General features: G+C 38.0%; 1 protein-coding gene across 1 annotated transcript in view; it reads right to left on the bottom strand.

Moving 5' to 3' along the window:
• Positions 1-20,045, bottom strand: part of ARMC3 (armadillo repeat containing 3) — a 95,864-nt gene that overhangs the window by 32,698 nt on the left and 43,121 nt on the right. Inside the window, exons 9-10 of the mRNA XM_059057858.2 lie at positions 18,990-19,142; positions 18,783-18,888 (exon numbers count right to left, since the gene is read on the bottom strand). Of these exons, the coding sequence (XP_058913841.1) occupies positions 18,783-18,888; positions 18,990-19,142 (259 nt within the window). The remainder of the gene's footprint in view (positions 1-18,782; positions 18,889-18,989; positions 19,143-20,045) is intronic.

Genomic DNA, 20,045 nt, shown 5'->3' with positions numbered 1-20,045 from the left:
AAGTTTGGCACAAATGTCTCTTCCTCAAGGAAGCATTTCTTGACCCCCCGAACTAGGTTAGGTCTCTTTTTCACATGTCCTCAGAGCATTCGTTTGCTAAACGTATTCATTTCCTTTTGTTTTGAAAAATGAGGTTTTGGCACAAGTGTTCACAGTCAGAGAAGAGTCACAATCTCGAAATATTATTTTACGGCGCCTGTTACAGAAAGGAGTTCGGCACATAGTATTTCATATTAAGTCCCCAAGCCCCACAGTTACAGCATGGGCACTAAGAGCACTAAGGAAAAACTCAATTGCACGAATAGCGTCTATTTATGCTTCCCGGAAAGTACAGTGCTATTTCACATCTGTGTGCCTTTGCGCCCGTGCTCCCTTTGCCCCCAAATCCCTCCCGAACCTCTACCTGAGGACCCCGCAAGGCCAGCTCACTCACCGCTTCCTGGATGAGGTTACCCACGTCCATCACTGCCCCTCCTTATTAATCACCCCCTCCTCTGCCATGTCTACGCCTGGTGCCTACTTAGGCAGCATGTGAGTCTTTTTATATCCCCAGTGCCGAGAAGATCGATATATTTTAATTGACTTGAATCAAGTCAAGGGGAGTAATGAAAACCTCTGCTGGCGTCCAGAAGCGGAGAGGGGAAAGTACTTAGCTCAGTGTGAAGTTTGCAAGAAGGGGTGGGATCCAACAATATGGGGATCTCCGCTTGTATCACTTATAGCTGTTCTTAAAAGCAGTTTATTTCCCCCTCACACCTAGGCTTCTCGGATTATATAGTGAAGTCATTTTTTAAAAAACTAATTATTTATTTGGCTACATTGGGTCTTCGTTGCTGCGCACGGGCTTTCTCTAGTTGCAGCAAACGGGTGACTCTTCACTGCGGTGCACGGGCTTCTCATTGCAGTGGCTTCTCTTGTTGCGGAGCACGGGCTCTAGGCGCGCAGGCTTCAATAGTTGTGGTGCAGGGGCTTAGTTGCTCCGTGGCATGTGGAATCTTCCCAGACCAGGGCTGGAACCTGTGTCCCCTGCATTGGCAGGCGGATTCTTAACCACTGCGCCACCAAGGAAGTCCCCCCATGAAGTCATTTTTATATGAAGTTTAATAGATGAAATCTTGCACTTTAGACAATGTCTTTGGGACCTGTCCCTCTCATGTATCAAGGGATGTGGATATTCTTCTCTGCAAACACAGTTTGTTTGGGTTGTGTCATCAGACGACACGATTTGGTACCTCTCAGATTTTGATCCTTGCTGCTGTTTGGAGACTCACGTTTAACTCATCTGCAAAGGCTGGTTACATGAATCAAGGGTGACCTTGGGCCGCAGAGAAAATCTGTTTAACAGAGCCCATATACAGGGGGATATGTGGAACCCGCTGGAACAGATGGTAATATTGGCAATCAGAACCTTGTTTGTTAACAGTGATTACACCCATTCCTACCAGCACGGCTTTTCATATGTGTCTCCGTGAGGATTGTCACACCAAGGAAGACATGTTGGTGGCAGACATGCTGCAAGTGGTGAAGAGAGGTGCATATGCAGCAGTGACTCAGTGTTGGCGAGTTTAATTGCAGGCTCCCTGCGAGTCTATACAGGTGCGAGGGGGGTGGGGTGCTGGCCGTTATGATAAGCAGATCTCCTGGTTATCACAGCCAGATCTGGAATGCTGTGAACAGGATTCCTGACTCTCATCCCAGCCAGTTTTTCAAAGGTAATGACCCGAGAAGTCGAGGGTGTTTGTTAAATTGATCAGTTTCTGAGTCCCAAAGAACCATCACCCTGCAGCAGCCCCACAGTTGCAGAAGACTAATGTATGTGCCCCCCAACTCTGGCTGAACCCCAGGATTGACAAAAGTATCCAAGAGTATTGTCTCCTTTGAAAAAAGTATTATTTAAAGATGCTTATCCATAGTAAGGGGGAGAATCACAATTAGCTGCAGGCAAAAAGCTTAAAATGAAGAGTGTAAAGTAACACTATTATTAAAGTGAAACCCAGACATAGAAACAGATGTGGGAAGTTTTACATCCTATAGCAAAATAAGAAAAAAATGCAAAAAAACATTTTTTTAAGTATGTGAAACCAAATTGTTTCCATCATATCGATGTGTCCTAGCGGGTATGATTTGGGAACTTCCAGAACATGCTTTTATGCTACAGTTGCTGTGACATCATGATTTTTCAAGAGAAAACTGCTAGTTGCAAAGAGATGAGCACACACCAACCCAGCACCTCCACAGAGAGCATGTGGGGTTTTGTTACCAATTACGAGGCAGTCAATCAAGGTGCAGGGAAATCAGATGTAATTTTCTTACAAGTGACATGGAATCCTTACTGACCTATCTGTTCAGTCACGATACTTCACTTCCATACATGCCACCTTCTGTTTCAAAAAGCTGGAATGCCTGCCAATAATTAACTAGCTGCCATCAGGAAAGAACAACTGTCTTCATTTTACATGGCTGACTTGTCTCCTGATAAAATAGGAATAATGGTCAAGGTGTTAGAACATTCATAATAAATGGCTTCTGCAGTTACCAAATGTTTCTGTTTAGCCTGGAAAGCAGTCTATTTACATAACTGGATATGACAAGGGCCACAATCCCAAAGTAATTAGAGATACCACGTTGTTGATTTTCTTAACTAAAAAAAATAAGGAGGCTGAAATCTCTAGTGTGATGGCACATAAAACCCGCTGGCCCTTGCCAGGACTACCCTCATCTCATCAGCTCTAATGTCAGAGAGAGCGTCAGAGAGACAGTCATTGACGAGCTGTGTCCTTCCCGTGACCCCTTTCACAACGCTGGTGTCATGCATGCCCCTCTCTATGACTTCGTGCTGTTTTATTTCATCTATACTGTTCCCACTTCTGAAATTACCTTAAAATCACTCGTGTGTTGTCTGTCTCCCTGTCCAAACTGTAGACTTCATGAAAGCAGTTTCATGGAACCATTGTCATGATCCCTACAGCCTAGAGCAGTACCTGGCACATAAAGAACACCCAAGTAACTGTGAAATAGTTACAAAAGAAACCGAAATTCACAGATAATAACTTCCTTAGCCTCTGGGATAAAATGACAAAAGTGGTAAAGAGTGATCCCATCTAGTTCCTAGTGAAAGGTATGTTCCAGGGTCCCTGTGATCCTGGATCAAGGGTAATAGCTTAGACACACAAATAATAGATAATCCAGATTCACTTTTTTTAGAGTTAAGAAAGATAGTATTTAGTGAGAGTAAGACTTGCTCAGGAAGCAAGTCAGTCAACAGACACAGAATTAAAACCATGATGATCTGACTTTTAGTTCACTATCTTTTTTACAATTATCAGTCTCTTAAGCTTTAAAAAGTACTGTATTTTCTAGAAAAAAAAGAACCGAATCTATTTGGCTCACTTCATCATTTTTCAGGGAATGAGAAATAAGGGAGACCATTTTGAGGTATAGCATAGTGGGAAATTCTTACTAACCATTGGATACATTTTTTCCTCTTTCTCATTCTCTTATAAAGAGAATATGAGGAGGAGGAGAAGGGAAAACAGGGAAAGGAACCTAGAAGGAAGGAGGAAGGAGGAAGGAAGGAAAGGAGGGGATGGAAATTCAATTCTCCAAAGGTGCCTGCAGTCTGGAAGAATCCAAAACGACCAGGAAGGCAAAGGGAAACATTTGGTTGGAAGATTTGGAGAAGTTCAAGGTCGCAGAGAGAGAGAAAAGTCACGAGCTCCCTCAGGATATACATTGCTGACTCGGTGTGAAGTGTCCATCCCACCTCTGTGAACTTGAGCGAAGATGGTGCCTATATTTCCTCATCTGCAGAATGGATGTGATGATAATATTCCCTACCTCACAGGACTGCTTCAAGGATTTAGTGATACATTTCATTTGGAGTACTTCGCCCAGCGCCGGGCCACACAGGCCAGGTATCATCATCACCGTCATCCACACATACTCAGTGAGCCACAGGGGCAGAGATTGTCCTATATCCTGTCTCCATTTCTTGGATGATGGGGAAAAATTGATCCTATATCCAAATTTGCATGTGTGTATGAAATTTTCATTTTCAGACAACTTTTCAGCTAGACGGTCAAATCTCCAACCCCTGCAGGGCTAGAGCAGAAGCAGTTTCCTCAAGCATCCCCCCCAAGTCTCTTGGTTTAGGCAACAAATGAGTAATAAAGGCCATTTTCAGAGGGAAGAAAAATCAAGGAAAAGGATTAATAGTGAAAAGTCAAAGATGAGTAAAAATGGAATTTATGTAGGTTTTAAGCACTGCTTCAAATTTTAAGAGAAAAATCACACAATATAAAGGTATCCAAACTGTCTGATAATTTCCTCTTAAAATCAGTAACAGTGGAAATTAAACCTGAAGGATGTAGCAGCAAATTTAAAATAAGGTTATGCAATGTTAGTCTCTGCTCTCTAGGTAATAAAAGCAGCATAGATAAGTTTCTAAATGAACATTTCATGGGGTTCACCTAGCCTCACAAAACTTGTAGCTAACAAAATTCAAACTGTTTGTGAAGATCGACTAGGCATCAACTGACACAAAATGGGGGTGTAGAATCAACTTGTTTTTTTATTGCAAAATCCAGCTTTTCATTCTATATATTTCTTCAAATCAGAGGCATCTATCAACACACAGCAGAGAAGGAATCTAGGCAGTAAGGGGGGTAGAAACGGAAAGTATCCACTCAGTAAACCTGGATGGAAATAAGGCAAGAGTAATACTTAAGGTTACCACGAAGATGCTTCCCATCTATTTTATCTATTAACTCAGAAGGCTTTTAACGTAGTGAAGAACACTTTAAATAAAGTTCTTTGAGGTATCATCCTGAATACAAAAGTTTGAAACATCCTTACTACAAAACTGAACTTTCTAAAAGGAAATAACTCAAGTTTTCTTGCAGGATTCTCATATTGTGGGCATTCTAATTCAAAGGAGGTAGCATCTGACAACAAAATGATATGTCAGAATTTTAAAACAAAATAATCTTTTCTATTATATAAAGTCAAGAGCAAAAATTCAACTCTAGAGTAAGTACCTTACAACAAGATTAATTTATGTCGGTTAAGTGTATTATATTTATCCTATATGGTTATATAGCACAGCCGATATTCAGTCACCAGGACAGTTAACGTGTCAAAAGATTCTGAAATGACTTCACCTTAAAAAGAGACGAAGACAAGCATCTATTAACACACAGCAGTAGAATACTCTCTCTCTAAAAGCACCACAATGGAATGCTTTCCAGATCACAATCTTTCAGTAATGTTTTAAAATATTATTTTAGACACATTGAAGAGTATTTCAAATCAAATTAGTGTGCGTTTTCACTAAAATACAGAGCAAACCTTCTATCACCTTTTTTGCCCCTCCCCCAACTTCTTCCTAAACAGCCACTAGGGGTCAGTATGAAGACACAGTTCCTCCACTGTTAGAAGGAATATGGAACTGAAAACATTTTCCCTGTGAAAAACCCTAACAAAGACAATAACTGCAGAACTTCAGCATTATCAAGTCCAACCCATACATCACGTCTGTAACATGAGTTTGCATTTTTCCCGAGACTGCATTTTAATGTTGTAAATCACAGTGGATTATTTCTATGGTCAATGTTTCTTTGATTAAAAAAAGTACTGTAAGCGACAAGATCGCTTATTCTAAGTGAATCTGTGCATATTGGCCAAGAAGTATGATCTAGAACGGATGTTAAAGTTTATTCTCAAATGGTGATGGTACACATCTCTAGCCATCTGGGAGGTATGTATCCCATCTCTTCCTGTAGAGGAACGGAGATGTGGAAGTGAATCTTGTGATGTTTTGCCAGCTTTGAGAGGTGGTTTCTTCCCTCCAAAATGACCAGTATACAAGAAAATATAGGCAATTTTAAGGAATAGCACTAGTCTATATTTAAGTCTACAGAATAAAAGAAATTAAAATATTTGTAAAAATAAATATACATGTATACTAACTTCCACTAACTATTTAATGGGGTGGGAATTTTAAAAAGCTTTGAAAAGTGCTTTGTATGCACACTAGAGAGATTTAACATTCCAACAAATCACTCAACGTCAGGCCGTTCCCTAACAATACTGAATGGATAGGGAGTTGGGTCAACTGTGAATAAATGAAGTGCTGTCTTCTCTTGAAGTTCTGTATGTGGAATATCTTTCAAAAATTTTCCCTACACATTACATGGCTTTCTTAGGCATAGTATCCCATGAATAATTCTACTAGGTATTAAAATTATTCGGTCAATGCTTTATTTCTGTGTTAGTGAAGAGAAATATTAATACTGATAATACAAAATGTCACATCATCCATGTAGAATGAGGACGCTGAAAAGTTCCCAAAGCACTCAAAATGCACATCCATATAATTTGGGGGCATTCTGTCTCTTTCTGGAGTCCCCTTGGGGCATACTCCTTACTCATCTCCCTCATTTATTGTGGTCGTGACTGTAGGTTACATGATGGCAGGATGGTCCCTAGGGAAGAGTTCTTTGTCTCTGGTATTGTGGAAGCAAGCAGTGGCCCAGCAATCAATCAAAAAAAAAAATTTTTTTTTAAGTAACCAGTATATGTGCTGCCATTGAAAACTTCCTTGAGTCACTGCTGTTGTGGGAAGTCAGGAAGGGGTATTAAAAACAAAAAGTAAAAAAATAAGAAAGAGGAGATAACAAGGTCTCTCAGATTTAAGGAAATTGCCCAGTTCTTTATGGAGAGAACATGAAGTAAGTATGAAGAATCAGAGTTAGTTAGTATGATCTATGTGTAGACAATGGAGACCTGATTACTTTCTATATCTAAATCATAGTTTTGACTTACTTCTCTATAGGTATTAAAATAATTGTATTGTAAATAATTTTTTATTGAATGGAAGATTTTTAAAATTTTATATAGTGCTTTACAATTTCCAAAAGTTTCACACACGTGACTTCATATAAACCCATGACAACCCTTTTTTCCCCACCCCTATATTGCCCACACCCATAAGTGGTAACCACTAGTTTGTTCTTTTTATCTGTGAGTCTGCTTTTTTTTTCCTTGATTATTTTGGTATTTAAAGATTTTTTTAAATTTTATTTATTTTTTTATACAGCAGATTCTTATTAGTCATCAATTTTATACACATCAGTGTATATATGTCAATCCCAATCACCCAATTCATCACACCACCATCCCCACCCCCCTGCGGCTTTCCCCCCTTGGTGTCCATATGTTTGTTCTCTACATCTGTGTCTCAACTTCTGCCCTGCAAACTGGTTCATCTGTACCATTTTTCTAGGTTCCACATACATGCGTTAATATACAATATTTGTTTTTCTCTTTCTGATTTACTTCACTCTGTATGACAATCTCTAGATCCATCCATGTCTCAATGAATGACTCAATTTCGTTCCTTTTTATGGCTGAGTAATATTCCATTGTATATATGTACCACAACTTCTTTATCCATTCATCTCTCAGTGGACATTTAGGTTGCTTCTATGACCTGGTTATTGTAAATTGTGCTGCAATGAACATAGGGGTGCCTGTGTCTTTTTGGATTATGGTTTTCTCTGGGTATATGCCCAATAGTGGGATTGCTGGATCATATGGTATGTCTACTTTTAGTTTTTTAAGGAACCTCCATACTGTTCTCCATAGTGGCTGTATCAATTTACATTCCCACCAACAGTGCAGAGGCTTCCCTTTTCTCCACACCCTCTCCAGCATTTGTTGTTTGTAGATTTTTCTGATGATGCCCATTCTAACTGGTGTGAGGTGATAACTCATTGTAGTTTTGATTTGCATTCCTCTAATAATTAGTGATGTTGACGAGCTTTTCATGTGCTTCCTGGCCATGTGTATGCCTTCTTTGGAGAAATGTCTATTTAGGTCTTCTGCCCATTTTTGGATTGGGTTGTTTGTTTCTTTAATATTGAGCTGCATGAGCTGTTTTGGAGCTCATAATATTTTGGAGATTAATCCTTTGTCCGTTGATTCGTTTGCAGATATTTTCTCCCATTCTGAGGGTTATCTTTCCGTCTTGTTTGTGGTTTCCTTTGCTGTGCAAAAGCTTTGAAGTTTCATTAAGTCCCATTTGTTTATTTTTGCTTTTATTTCCATGACTCTAGGAGGTGGATCAAAAAAGATTTTGCTGTGATATATGTCAAAGAGTGTTCTTGCTATGTTTTCCTCTAAGAGTTTTATAGTGTTCAGTTTAGGTCTCGAATTTAGACATTTAGGTCTCGAATCCATTTTGAGTTTATTTTTGTGTATGGTGTTAGGGAGTGTTCTAATTTCATTCTTTTACATGTAGCTGTCCAGTTTTACCAGCACCACTTACTGAAGAGACTGTCTTTTCTCCATGGTATATCCTTGCCTCCTTTGTCATAGATTAGTTGACCATAGGTGCGTGGGTTTATCTCTGGGCTTTCTATCTAGTTCCATTGATCTGTGTTTCTGTTTTTATGCCAGTACCATATTGTCTTGATTACTGTAGCTTTGTAGTGTAGTCTGAAGTCAGGGAGTCTGATTCCTCCAGCTCCGTTTTTTTTCCCTCACGACTGCTTTCGTTATTCGGGGTCTTTTTTGTCTCCATACAAATTTTAAGATTATTTGTTCTAGTTCCATAAAAAATGCCATTGGTAACTTGATAGGGATTGTATTGAATCTGTTGATTGCTTTGGGTAGTATAGTCATTTTCACAATATTGATTCTTCCAATCCAAGAACATGGTATATCTCTCCATCTGTTGGTATCATCTTTAATTTCTTTCATCAGTGTCATAGTTTTTGGCATACAGATCTTTTGTCTCCCTAGGTAGGTTTATTCTTAGGTATTTTATTCTTTTTGTTGCAGTGGTAAATGGGAGTGTTTCCTTAATTTCTCTTTGAGATTTTTCATCATTAGTGTATAGGAATGCAAGAGATTTCTGTGCATTAATTTCATATCCTGCAACTTTACCAAGTTCATTGATTAGCTCTAGTAGTTTTCTGGTGGCATTTTTAGGATTCTCTATGTATAGTATCATGTCATCTGCAAACAGTGACAGTTTTACTTCTTCTTTTGCAATTTGTATTCATCTTATTTCTTTTTCTTCTCTGATTGCAGTGGCTAGGACTTCCAAAACTATGTTGAATAATAGTGGTGAGAGTGGACATCCTTGTCTTGTTCTGATCTTAGAGGAGATGCTTTCATTTTTTCACCATTGAGAATGATGTTTGCTGTGGGTTTGTCATATATGGCCTTTATTATGTTGAGGTAGGTTCCCCCTATGCCCACTTTCTGGAGAGTTTTTATCATAAATTGGTGTTGAATTTTGTCAAAAGCTTTTTCTGCATCTAATGAAATGGTCATATGGTTTTTATTCTTCAGTTTGTTAATATGGTGTATCACATTGATTGATTTGTGTATATTGAAGAATCCTTGCATCCCTGGGATAAATCCCACTTGATCATGGTGTATGATCCTTTTAATGTGTTGTTGGATTCTGGTCCTGGACTTTTGTTTGTTGGAAGATTTTTAATCACAGTTTCAATTTCATTACTTGTGATTAGTCTGTTCATATTTTCTATTTCTTCCTGGTTCAGTCTTGGAAGGTTATACCTTTCTAAGAATTTGTCCATTTCTTCCAGGTTGTCCATTCTATTGGCATAGAGTTGCCTGTAGTAGTCTCTTAGGATGCTTTGTATTCCTGCGGTGTCTGTTGTAACTTCTCCTTTTTCATTTCAAATTTTATTGATTTGAGTCCTCTTCCTCTTTTTCTTGATGAGTCTGGCTAATGGTTTATCAATTTTATTTATCTTCTCAAAGAACCAGCTTTTAGTTTTATTGAAATTTGCTATTGTTTTCTTTGTTTCTATTTTATTTATTTCTGCTCTGATCTTTATGATTTCTTTCCTTCTGCTAACTTTGGGTTTTGTTTGTTCTTCTTTCTCTAGTTCTTTCAGGTGTAAGTTTAGATTGTTTATTTGAGATTTTTTTTTTGTTTCTTGAGGTAGGCTTGTATAGCTATAAACTTCCCTCTTCGAACTGCTTTTGCTGCATCCCATAGGTTTTGGATCATCATGTTTTCATTGTCATTTGTCTCTAGGTAATTTTTGATTTCCTCTTTGACTTCTTCAGTGATCTCTTGGTTATTTAGTAACTATTGTTTAGCCTCCATGTGTTTGTGTTTTTTATGTTTTTTTTCCCTGTGATTCTTTTCTAATCTCATAGCGTTGTGGTCAGAAAAGATGCTTGATATGATTTCAATTTTCTTAAATTTAATGAGGCTTGATATGTGACCCAAGATGTGATCTATCCTGGAGAATGTTCCGTGCACACTTGAGAAGAAAGTGTAATCTGCTGTTTTTGGATGGAATGCCCTATAAATATCAATTAAATCTATCTGGTCTATTGTGTCATTTAAAGCTTGTGTTTCCTTATTAATTTTCTGTCTGGATGATCTGTCCATTGGTGTAAGTGAGGTGTTAAAGTCCCCCACTATTATTTTGTCACTGTCAATTTCCTCTTTTATAGCTGTTAGCAGTTTCCTTATATATTGAGGTGCTCCTATGTTGGGTGCGTATATATTTATAATTGTTATATCTTCTCCTTGGATTGATCCCTTAATCATTATGTAGTGTCCTTCCTTGTCTTTTGTAACATTCTTTATTTTAAAGTCTATTTTATCTGATATGAGTATTGCTACTCCAGCTTTCTTTTGATTTCCATTACTATGGAATATCTTTTTCCATCCCCTCACTTTCAGTCTGTATGTGTCCCTAGGTCTGAAGTGGGTCTCTTGTAGACAGCATATAGCTGGGACTTGTTTTTGTATCCTTTCAACAAGCCTGTGTCTTTTGGCTGGAGCATTTAATCCATTCACGTTTAAGGTAATTATCGATATGTGTGTTCCTATGACCATTTTCTTAATCGTTTTGGGTTTGTTTTTGTAGGTCCTTTTCTTCTCTTGTGTTTCCCACTTGGAGAAGTTCCTTTAGCATTTGTTGTAGAGATGGTTTGGTTGTGCTGAATTCTCTTAGCTTTTGCTTGTCTGTAAACCTTTTGATTTCTCCATCGAATCTGAATGAGATCCTTGCCGGATAGAGTAATCTTGGTGGTAGGTTCTTCCCTTTCATCACTTTAAGTATATCATGTCACTCCCTTCTGGCTTGTAGAGTTTCTGCTGAGAAATCAGCTGTTAAGCTTATGGGAGTTCCCTTGTATGTTATTTGTCATTTTTCCCTTGCTGCTTTCAATAATTTTTCTTTGTCTTTAATTTTTGCCCATTTGTTTACTATGTGTCTCGTTGTGTTTCTCCTTGGGTTTATCCTGTGTGGGACTCACTGCACTTCCTGGACTTGGGTGGCTCTTTCCTTTCTCATGTTAGGGAAGTTTTTGACTATAATCTCTTCCAATATTTTCTCGGGTCCTTTCTCTCTCTCTTCTCCTTCTGGGACCCCTACAATGCGAATGTTGTTGCATTTAATGTTGTCCCAGAGGTCTCTTAGGCTGTCTTCATTTCTTTTCATTCGTTTTTCTTTATTCTCTTCCACAGTAGTGAATTCCACCATTCTGTTTTCCAGGTCACTTATCCGTTCTTCTGCCTCAGTTATTCTGCTATTGATTCCTTCTAGTGTAGTTTTCATTTCAGTTATTGTATTGTTCATCTCTGTTTGTTTATTCTTTAATTCTTCTAGGTCTTTGTTAAACATTTCTTGCATCTTCTCAATCTTTGCCTCCATTCTTTTCCAAGGTCCTGGATCATCTTCACTATCATTATTCTGAATTCTTTTTCTGTAAGGTTGCCTATCTCCACTTCATTTAGTTGTTTTTCTGGGGTCTTATCTTGTTCCTTCATCTGGTGCATAGCTCTGTGCCTTTTCATCTTGTCTATCCTCCTGTGTATGTGGTTTTTGTTCCACAGGCTGCAGGATTGTAGTTCTTCTTGCTTCTGCTGTCTGCCCTCTGGTGGATGAGGCTACCTAAGAGGCTTGTGTAAGTTTCCTGATGGGAGGGACTGGTGGTGGGTAGAGCTGACTGCCGTTCTGGTGGGAATAGCTCAGTAAAACTATAATCCGATTGTCTGCTGATTGGTGGGGCTGGGTTCCCTCCCTGTTGGTTGTTTAGCTTGAGGCGACCCAACACTGGAGCCTACCTGGGCTCTTTGGTGGGGCTAGTGACAGACTCTGGGAGGGCTCACAGCAAGGAGTATTTCCCAGAAGTTCTGCTGCCAGTGTCCTTGTCCCCTCCGTGAGACACAGCCACCCCCTGCCTCTGCAGTAGACCCTCCAACAGTAGCAGGTGGGTCTGGTTCAGGCTTCCTTGGGGTCACTGCTCCTTTCCCTGCGTCCTGATACGCACACTACTTTGTGTGTGCCCTCCAAGAGTGGAGTCTCTGTTTCCCCAAGTCCTGTCGAAGTCCTGCAATCAAATCCCACTAGGCTTCAAAGTCTGATTCTCTAGGAATTCCTCCACCTGTTGCCAGACCCCCAGGTTGGGAAGCCTGACGTAGGGCTCAGAACCTTTCACTTCAGTGGGTGGACTTTTGTGGTATAAGTGTTCTCCAGTCTGTGAGTCACCCATCCAGCAATTATGGAAGTTGATTTTACTGTTATTGCGCCCCTCCTACCGTCTCGTTGTGGCTTCTCCTTTGTCTTTGGATGTGGGGTATCTTTTGTGATGAGTTCCAGTGTCTTCCTGTCAATGATTGTCCAGCAGCTAGCTGTGATTCTGGTGTTCTCACAAGAGGGAGTGAGAGCACGTCCTTCTATTCTGCCATCTTGGTTCCTCCCTCAATCTGCTTAACTCTGCTTCTTTTTTGTTTTATTCACTGGCCTATTGTATTTTTTAGATTCCACATATGAGTGACATCATACAGTATTTGTCTTTCTCTGACTTATTTCACTTAGCATAATGCCCTCCAAGTCCATCCATGTTGCTGCAAACAGCAAAATTTCATTCGTTTTTATGGCTGAGTAGTATTCCATTATATGTATATATACCACTTCTTTTTTTTAATTAATTTTTATTGATGTATAGTTGCTTTACAATGTTGTGTTACTTTCTGCTGTTCAGCAAAGTGAATCAGTTATACGTATACATATATCCACTCTTTTTTGGATTTCCTTCCCATTTAGGTCACCATAAAGCACTGAGTAGAGTTCCCTGTGCTATACAGTAGGTTCTCATTAGTTATCTATTTTATATATAGTAGTGTATACATGTCAATTGTAGTTATTACTTTTTATAATTTAATTTTATTCACTGTTTTATTTCTTAAAATAATTGTATGTTTTGAAAAATATCTAGTTAACGATCGTATTATTTTCTAATCTTTTCATTGTTTACCAATAGCCAAAATTTAGTTAGTGTTGGCCTTGGGAAATGAAAAGCATTGAACTCTTTTCATTCTTGGAATAACTTAAAAACTCTAATTCTGATCAGATCCAACAGATGGCAGTGATGTTATAAATTAATAGTTTAAAATATTCTTATAATATGTAGACTCTGCCCCTCAGAAAATGTGAACCAAGAATAGATTCTCTCAGTACTTGCATAAATAATATAAAACTTTGATATGACTACTTGGATAAAAGAGTACAAGGTAAATATAACATGAAATTTAGCTGAAATAGTACTTCTTTCAAACGCAAACAATTTTCTCCTTTCCAAAAAGTATTATAAATTGAGAATTGTCAGAAAGATTAACAGTGAACCAAAAAAGATAATGGTGTCCAAATTAACTAAGTGGATTACATTTTTATTTAAAATTCATTATTGCTTCTTGGTTTCCTTTTTTATCTATTTCTTTCTATGGGGGTTGTTTTAACCTCACTTTTTACTTATTCACTTAAAAATGCTATTACTTGTTTTTCCTCTGTCACTTTAAATAAGTGAATCTGGCTATTCTTGTCCTCTTTTCCTATACCCCCAAATCGTTATTTTTATTCTTATTCATTGCCTTTTGTCCACTTTGAGTGACCTTTTTCGGCAGATAATAAAGAATGAAAAGTATGGCTAGAAGACTCTTAGAGCAAAGTTGCTCTCCACTTTGTGATCCAAATTGTGTGAAAACAAACAAACAACACAATACAGATGATCACTTTCTGTTTCAAGTCATGGGCATTGTCAGATAGACCTTCTGTTTTTCACCGTCCTTTTCCTTTTGGTTGTATTTCCCCCGGAAAGCCTGCTACGGGATGGGCACTATTCTAGATGCTAGGTGTGTGTCAGTGAATTAAACAGACAAAGGTGTTGGTTGCTGGTCAGAGAACATAATGAGTGAGCTGTATGGTATGTAAGAAAATGGTAAGAGGTATGAGAAAAGGGCAGTAGGAAAGGAGGGTGGAGTATGTGTGTGGGTGGTACAGTTGTAACCACTGTGGTCACCACAGGCCTCCTTGAGGGGACATCTGGGCAGACCTGAGGGGGTGAGGGACTGAGCGGTGGGCATCCTGGAGTAGAAGAACATTCCATGCAGAGAGGATGGTCATACCAAAGGCCTAAAGCAAAACACTTCTAGGAGGTGAATGTACTTTCAGAATAGACTTTATCATCTATTTTATGCTTCATCATTTTACTCTCTGACATTGGCTTGTTTGTAAGTAAAGGGGTTTGTGTTTGTTAAATTATTTTTTTAAACTACAATTTCACTTATCCATAACTCAATACCTGGAGACTTCACATATCCAGAACACACATGAGAACTATCAGGAAAAAAAGAAAGGAAGAAAGAAATGGCTTGTGAAGACCAAAACACCGCTTAGAGCAGTGGCCTCAGGTCCTCCCTTACTGCTTTTATGTAAACTTTGAGAAAGCTTGGTTACCTGGTGTCCAAGCCGTTCGCTGACTGAGAGGAAGGGATCTGAAGAGAACCTCGGCAGGGTCGTGCCTGCCAATCAGATCTACGGCCGGCAGTGCATATTAACACCGCCAGCCTGCCGGTAGGGGTCAATAAAATGCACCAACCCCAAAGGCACCCCACCTGGAGGCTATACTCAGAGAGGTGACAAGCACCCACCTTCCCTAAGGGCCCCTGACGACGCCACCGTGGAGCGGACGATAACCACTTACTCAAAATGATAACCATACCCCAGCCCCGCAAAGTTTTGACTCAAACTCATTACAAATTTTTAAACGCTTTGTTGATTATAGAAGTAAATTTTCAAGTATCTAGAAGACTTTATCTAGGAAGCCTCATTCACAGAAAATAACAATTAGGCAAGATCTTTTGGTACCAATTAAAGAGATACTTATAATTCAAGTTGAAAGTCTTCCACAAAGGGGTGTGGATGGCCTGGTTGTTTATTTATCATTGCTACCAAATTTCTCATCATTGTACTATTTTATTACATTTGGGTGTGTTTTCTCTTGCAAGACCGCAAATCTGAATCCAGGTATTTTAGATTATAAATTATTTTATGTATATTATAAAATTATGTTTTTAGATTATAAAAATACTTTGACTTAAAAAAGCTTTTGCCAGTTTTGCAAAAAGAGTCACGGCAAAGTATGTTCCTCTTTCCTCTGGTTGATTATTTTCTTTACTTCAGAAAATTCTGATTTACCCACAACTTTCCAAGCAAAACTCAGTTACATAAAAGGAAATTATACCAGCATTATATGTTGCCATAACATGCCAGTTATCACTCAGTTCATGAAATGAGTCTCCAGCTCCAGATGGTACCCTGAGTGTAAGAATTAGAAATCCATTTTAGACACTTGAGATAGAAGTATAGGGGAAGGGGTTACATTTTAACAAACAAAATTAGAATTCTCAGGGCTTACCTGCATTTAAAAAAAAAAAAAAAAAAAGGCTAGCAATGATCAGGTATCCAAACAGCTACCAAATGAGCCTGGAAGACAATAGCTCTGGGTTTTTGCCTTCTTCTCTTACTACTTAGGTGTGATGGAAAAGCAACTTTCTAAATATTTCTAACCCCCAGCTCCAGCCCCCCAGCAGCAGAGGCAGGGACTCAGCCTTGCTCCTATAGCTAGCACTTTGCTAGGAAAGCTGATGAAATGGACTGCTTCTAAAAATCGATGCTGGAAACACTCACCAATGCCGAGTTTAAGATATTTTTTAAAAAATGATCTGAGTAGGAAACATTTTTTTACTACAAATAACCAATCATCTTTGTTGTCTCTTCTGCTGTGGTTAGCGTCAGTAAGTACCACCCTAGAAGGCTCGACAATGGGCTTGTCTGTGTTCATTCCTTTTGATTGACTATAAAATCTTTTTCAACCCCAGTTTTCAGCATTTGGCACAAACAGGTCAAATCTGACTCTATTTCCTCCTCAAAACCATTAATTTTCAGTATCTTTTAGCTCAAAAAGTCCAAAGTAAAAGCTATATAGACCTCAAAGAAGTCCATAAAACACTTCATTCATGTCCCATTTCCCTCACCAAAGATAAGTTGGAAAAAAGAAATCACAATGTACGGTACATAACAGGTTAAAGAAATAACAGCAATTGAAATTTATAAAAAATAAAATTAGATTACAAAAATAAGGTTGATTGTCATAGAGGAAAAGTCAGGCAGCATTTAGTTCTAATTGACCTCCCTGTGTTGACAAAATGGAACTATATTGGCAGAAGACAAAAATTTCATAAATAGATAATTGAGAGAGAAGATCTGAAGGCAGCTTCTTTTAGAACTACTTACCATCCTAATTTTCTATGATTTTATATAAAACGATGTAAGCCAGGCAAACTCACATCAAATCAAGAGAGCTATATACACTGGAGGCCTTTTAGAGGACGTTAGGTAATATATAAATCTAAATGCACTGGAGATAGAAGTGTTTTTGTGTCATAAGATTTTTACACTAGCATGAGTACACTGTAAAAATCACTGAATATGTTGTTTTCAAATGGCTACTTACTATGACCCAGTATTCTAGAAATGTGTGTGCTTTCATACACATGATGATGGCCCTGAATTTAGGAAATTATCATGTCAAAGATTGTAGCTATTAAAGGAACATAATTTTGTTTTGATGCTTATGCATTTCAGCTACATTTTTATTGGACATTGTTAGATTTTTAGTCATTCCGTTAAGGTTTTATAAAATATTTGTGTGGGAGTATAGAAAAAGAAAGAAAGGGTAAGAGACAGATGAACTATATGATGGGGATGGAGGAGGATTTATTTCAAGTAAGAAAGGGGTAATTTTAGACACAATGCCACAGAGCAATAATAAATGAGTGTTAAAAACTAATGTGCTGAGATGGGTTAATTTTATGTGTCACCTTGACTGGGCTAAGGGATGCCCAGTCAGTAATGGCGAAACATTATTTCCGAGTGTGTCTGTGAGGGTGTTTCTGGAAGAGGTCAGCATTTGAACCCGTAGGCTGAATAAAGATCCCTCTTATCAACGTGGGTGGGCAACATCCAATCCACTGAGGAACTGTACAGAGAGAGGAGGAAGGGTGAATTTGCTCTCTGCTTGAGATGGGACAGCCCTCTTTCTCCTTTCCTTGGACATCAGTGCTCCTGGTTCTCACACTGGGACTGACCTTTACAACCTTGTTCTCCACGTCACAGACAGCAGATCGTGGGACTTCTCAGCCTTCATAAGCTCATGAGCCAATCCCTATAATAAATCTCCTATTGGTTTTGTTTCTCTAGAGAACCCTGACTAATACTCATACCATATTTAGGGAAGGTAAATAATTTTTTTTTACTCTTCTTTATTTATTTAGATTTATTTTTTATTGAGGTTACATTGGCCTGTAACATTATGTAAGTTCATATGTACATTATATTTCTACTTCTGTATACACTATGGTGTGCTCACCACCAAAACTTTAGTTTCCGTCCGTTACCGTACAGTTGATCCCCTTTTACCCATTTCCCATCCCCACGCCCCACCACCCCGCCCCTTCTCCTCTGGTAATCACTACTCTGTTCTCTGTATCTATGCATTTGTTTTTGTTTGGTTGGGCTTGTTCATTAATTTTGTTGGTTTGTTTTTTATATTCCACATAAGAGTGAAGTCATAGAACATTTGTCTTTCTCCATCTGATTTACTTCACTCAGTATATCTTCAGGGCCCATCCATGTTATCGCAAATGGCAATAATCATTTTATTTATGAAAGTTGCCTTCTAAAAATTCTTACTGTTTTATAAGGCAACTGTATCTTCTGTAGAAGAAATAGCAAGGCTTTGGAGTCTAACAGATCTGGCTTTAATTTCCAGCTTATCTAGTTGAATGAATATGTGTACCCAGGAAAATTAGGGAAACTTGCAGAGCTTCAGTTTCCTCATTAGTAGATGGAGTATCTAGACAATTAAAATTTTAAATGAATATAAATCACATTCCACAGTGTTTGGAATACGGAGGACATTCCTTTTCAACCCTTCTCCATAAGTATTTACCCATATACGTTGTTTTCAATGGACTTTTAAAATGTTTCTCTATTTATCTAATGTTTATGTCCTTTTAAAATTGGTTCTTTAAAATTGTTTTCTTGATTTACCAATATTTGTAGAATGTCTTTAATACTTCCAGTGTTAGCCAGTTTTCTTTGTTCTGGAACCTTCTACAAGAGTTAGCCTGTTACCTGCATCAAATGGCCTGCACATTTTCCCAGCAATCCCAGAAACCCTCAAGATTTTGTAATGTCTTTGGAAAACAGGCTTATCTGCTGACTCTTATTTTCATAAGGGTTCCTGAGGAATAAATAACATAGAAGCATCTGAAAGAATATGTAAACTGCCTTGAAAGCCAGGAGATTACGATGAGCACATCTTGGACTGTTAAATATCCCATAAACAAGTCCCTGTTGGATGAGTCTTTTTGTACTTACCTTGCATTAGCGGGATTACAAGTGGTCAGATTCGCCAGGGCAAGGGCCGAAGCTTCCCTTACCTCTTCATTGTTACTTTTTAGTAACTGAATTAACTGTGGGATCCCTACAGAAAAAGAAAGGTAAAATGTGACTTTACAGACATCCATGTGAACTAGAATACGGCAACCTTAAAATGTTCAAAGTGGCCTTTCCCAGTTTGCTTACCCTGATTACCGAAAAATTCTTTGCTGCCCGAATTCTCACATATTGCCGAAATAGCTTGGGCAGCGGCAATTTTAGTTCCATCGTTTTCAGAACCCAAAAGGGTTACAAGGCATTTTTCAACTTCTTGTTCGTGAAAAAGTTTTCTATTTTCAGCTTTCATAAACCAAAAGGGAAAAAAAAATCAGAATTTTGCTGCAAAAACTGTGCAAGTATAAAGACTTCCCATCCAAAATATGACAGGAATTCAAACTATTTGTTAGCTTTAGTCACAGTCTAAAATATATACCTATTTATCCTTTAGAACACAGTGATTATGCAAAATGAATTATGGGCATTGCATTTTTTTCATATTCCCTCATATGATATCAATACTATGGCAGAGAAAATTCTATAAGAAAGAGGCAAGCTTCAGACTTAGCAAGAACTTATTTAACATCAGACATGTGCCTGTCATGGTGCTGTGTTCACACGCTATCTTCTCACTGAATACAAAAACCTGTTTATTTTAAATACAAAGCCCTATATTCGAAGAATGCCTGAGACGCACAAACCTGTGAGCTGGATGCTCAAGAGCAGAGCAGAGAGGAGGAGAAAGTCAAAATGAGTAATAAAGTATTGATGTGATCCCAAGTCTTAAGGAATTTATGATCATCTTTTATCTTGTTACAATACATGCTGACATAGCAAAAATTATAATAATTACTTAATTGCTAAGTTGCCATAAACATAAAATAACACAAACATAGCACAGTTCTGTTTGAAAACAGTTATGACTCTAAGTACATAGCATGATATTAACCCCACTATAAAACACTAAATTAAAACCAAAACGAAAGTATTTTTAATGTTCTTTTTGTTCCCGATGTTCCTCTATTTAGTTTGATTTTTTTAATAAATGACAATCTCATCACTATACAAAAGCAAATACTGCATTGAATTAAATTAGAACATTAAACAATTTTTGTTTTGTGTTCTAAAGTTAATTCTAAATAAATTACTATTTATTAAAAGCATGTACTAGAAAAAAAAATATATTAAACCAAACTCAGTTTTAAT

This window comes from Kogia breviceps, chromosome 3 (assembly GCF_026419965.1).
Source record: "Kogia breviceps isolate mKogBre1 chromosome 3, mKogBre1 haplotype 1, whole genome shotgun sequence".
Taxonomy (NCBI): Eukaryota; Metazoa; Chordata; class Mammalia; order Artiodactyla; family Physeteridae; genus Kogia; species Kogia breviceps.
Note: the sequence above shows the minus strand (reverse complement) of the source record. Positions and strands in the feature narration are given on the sequence as shown.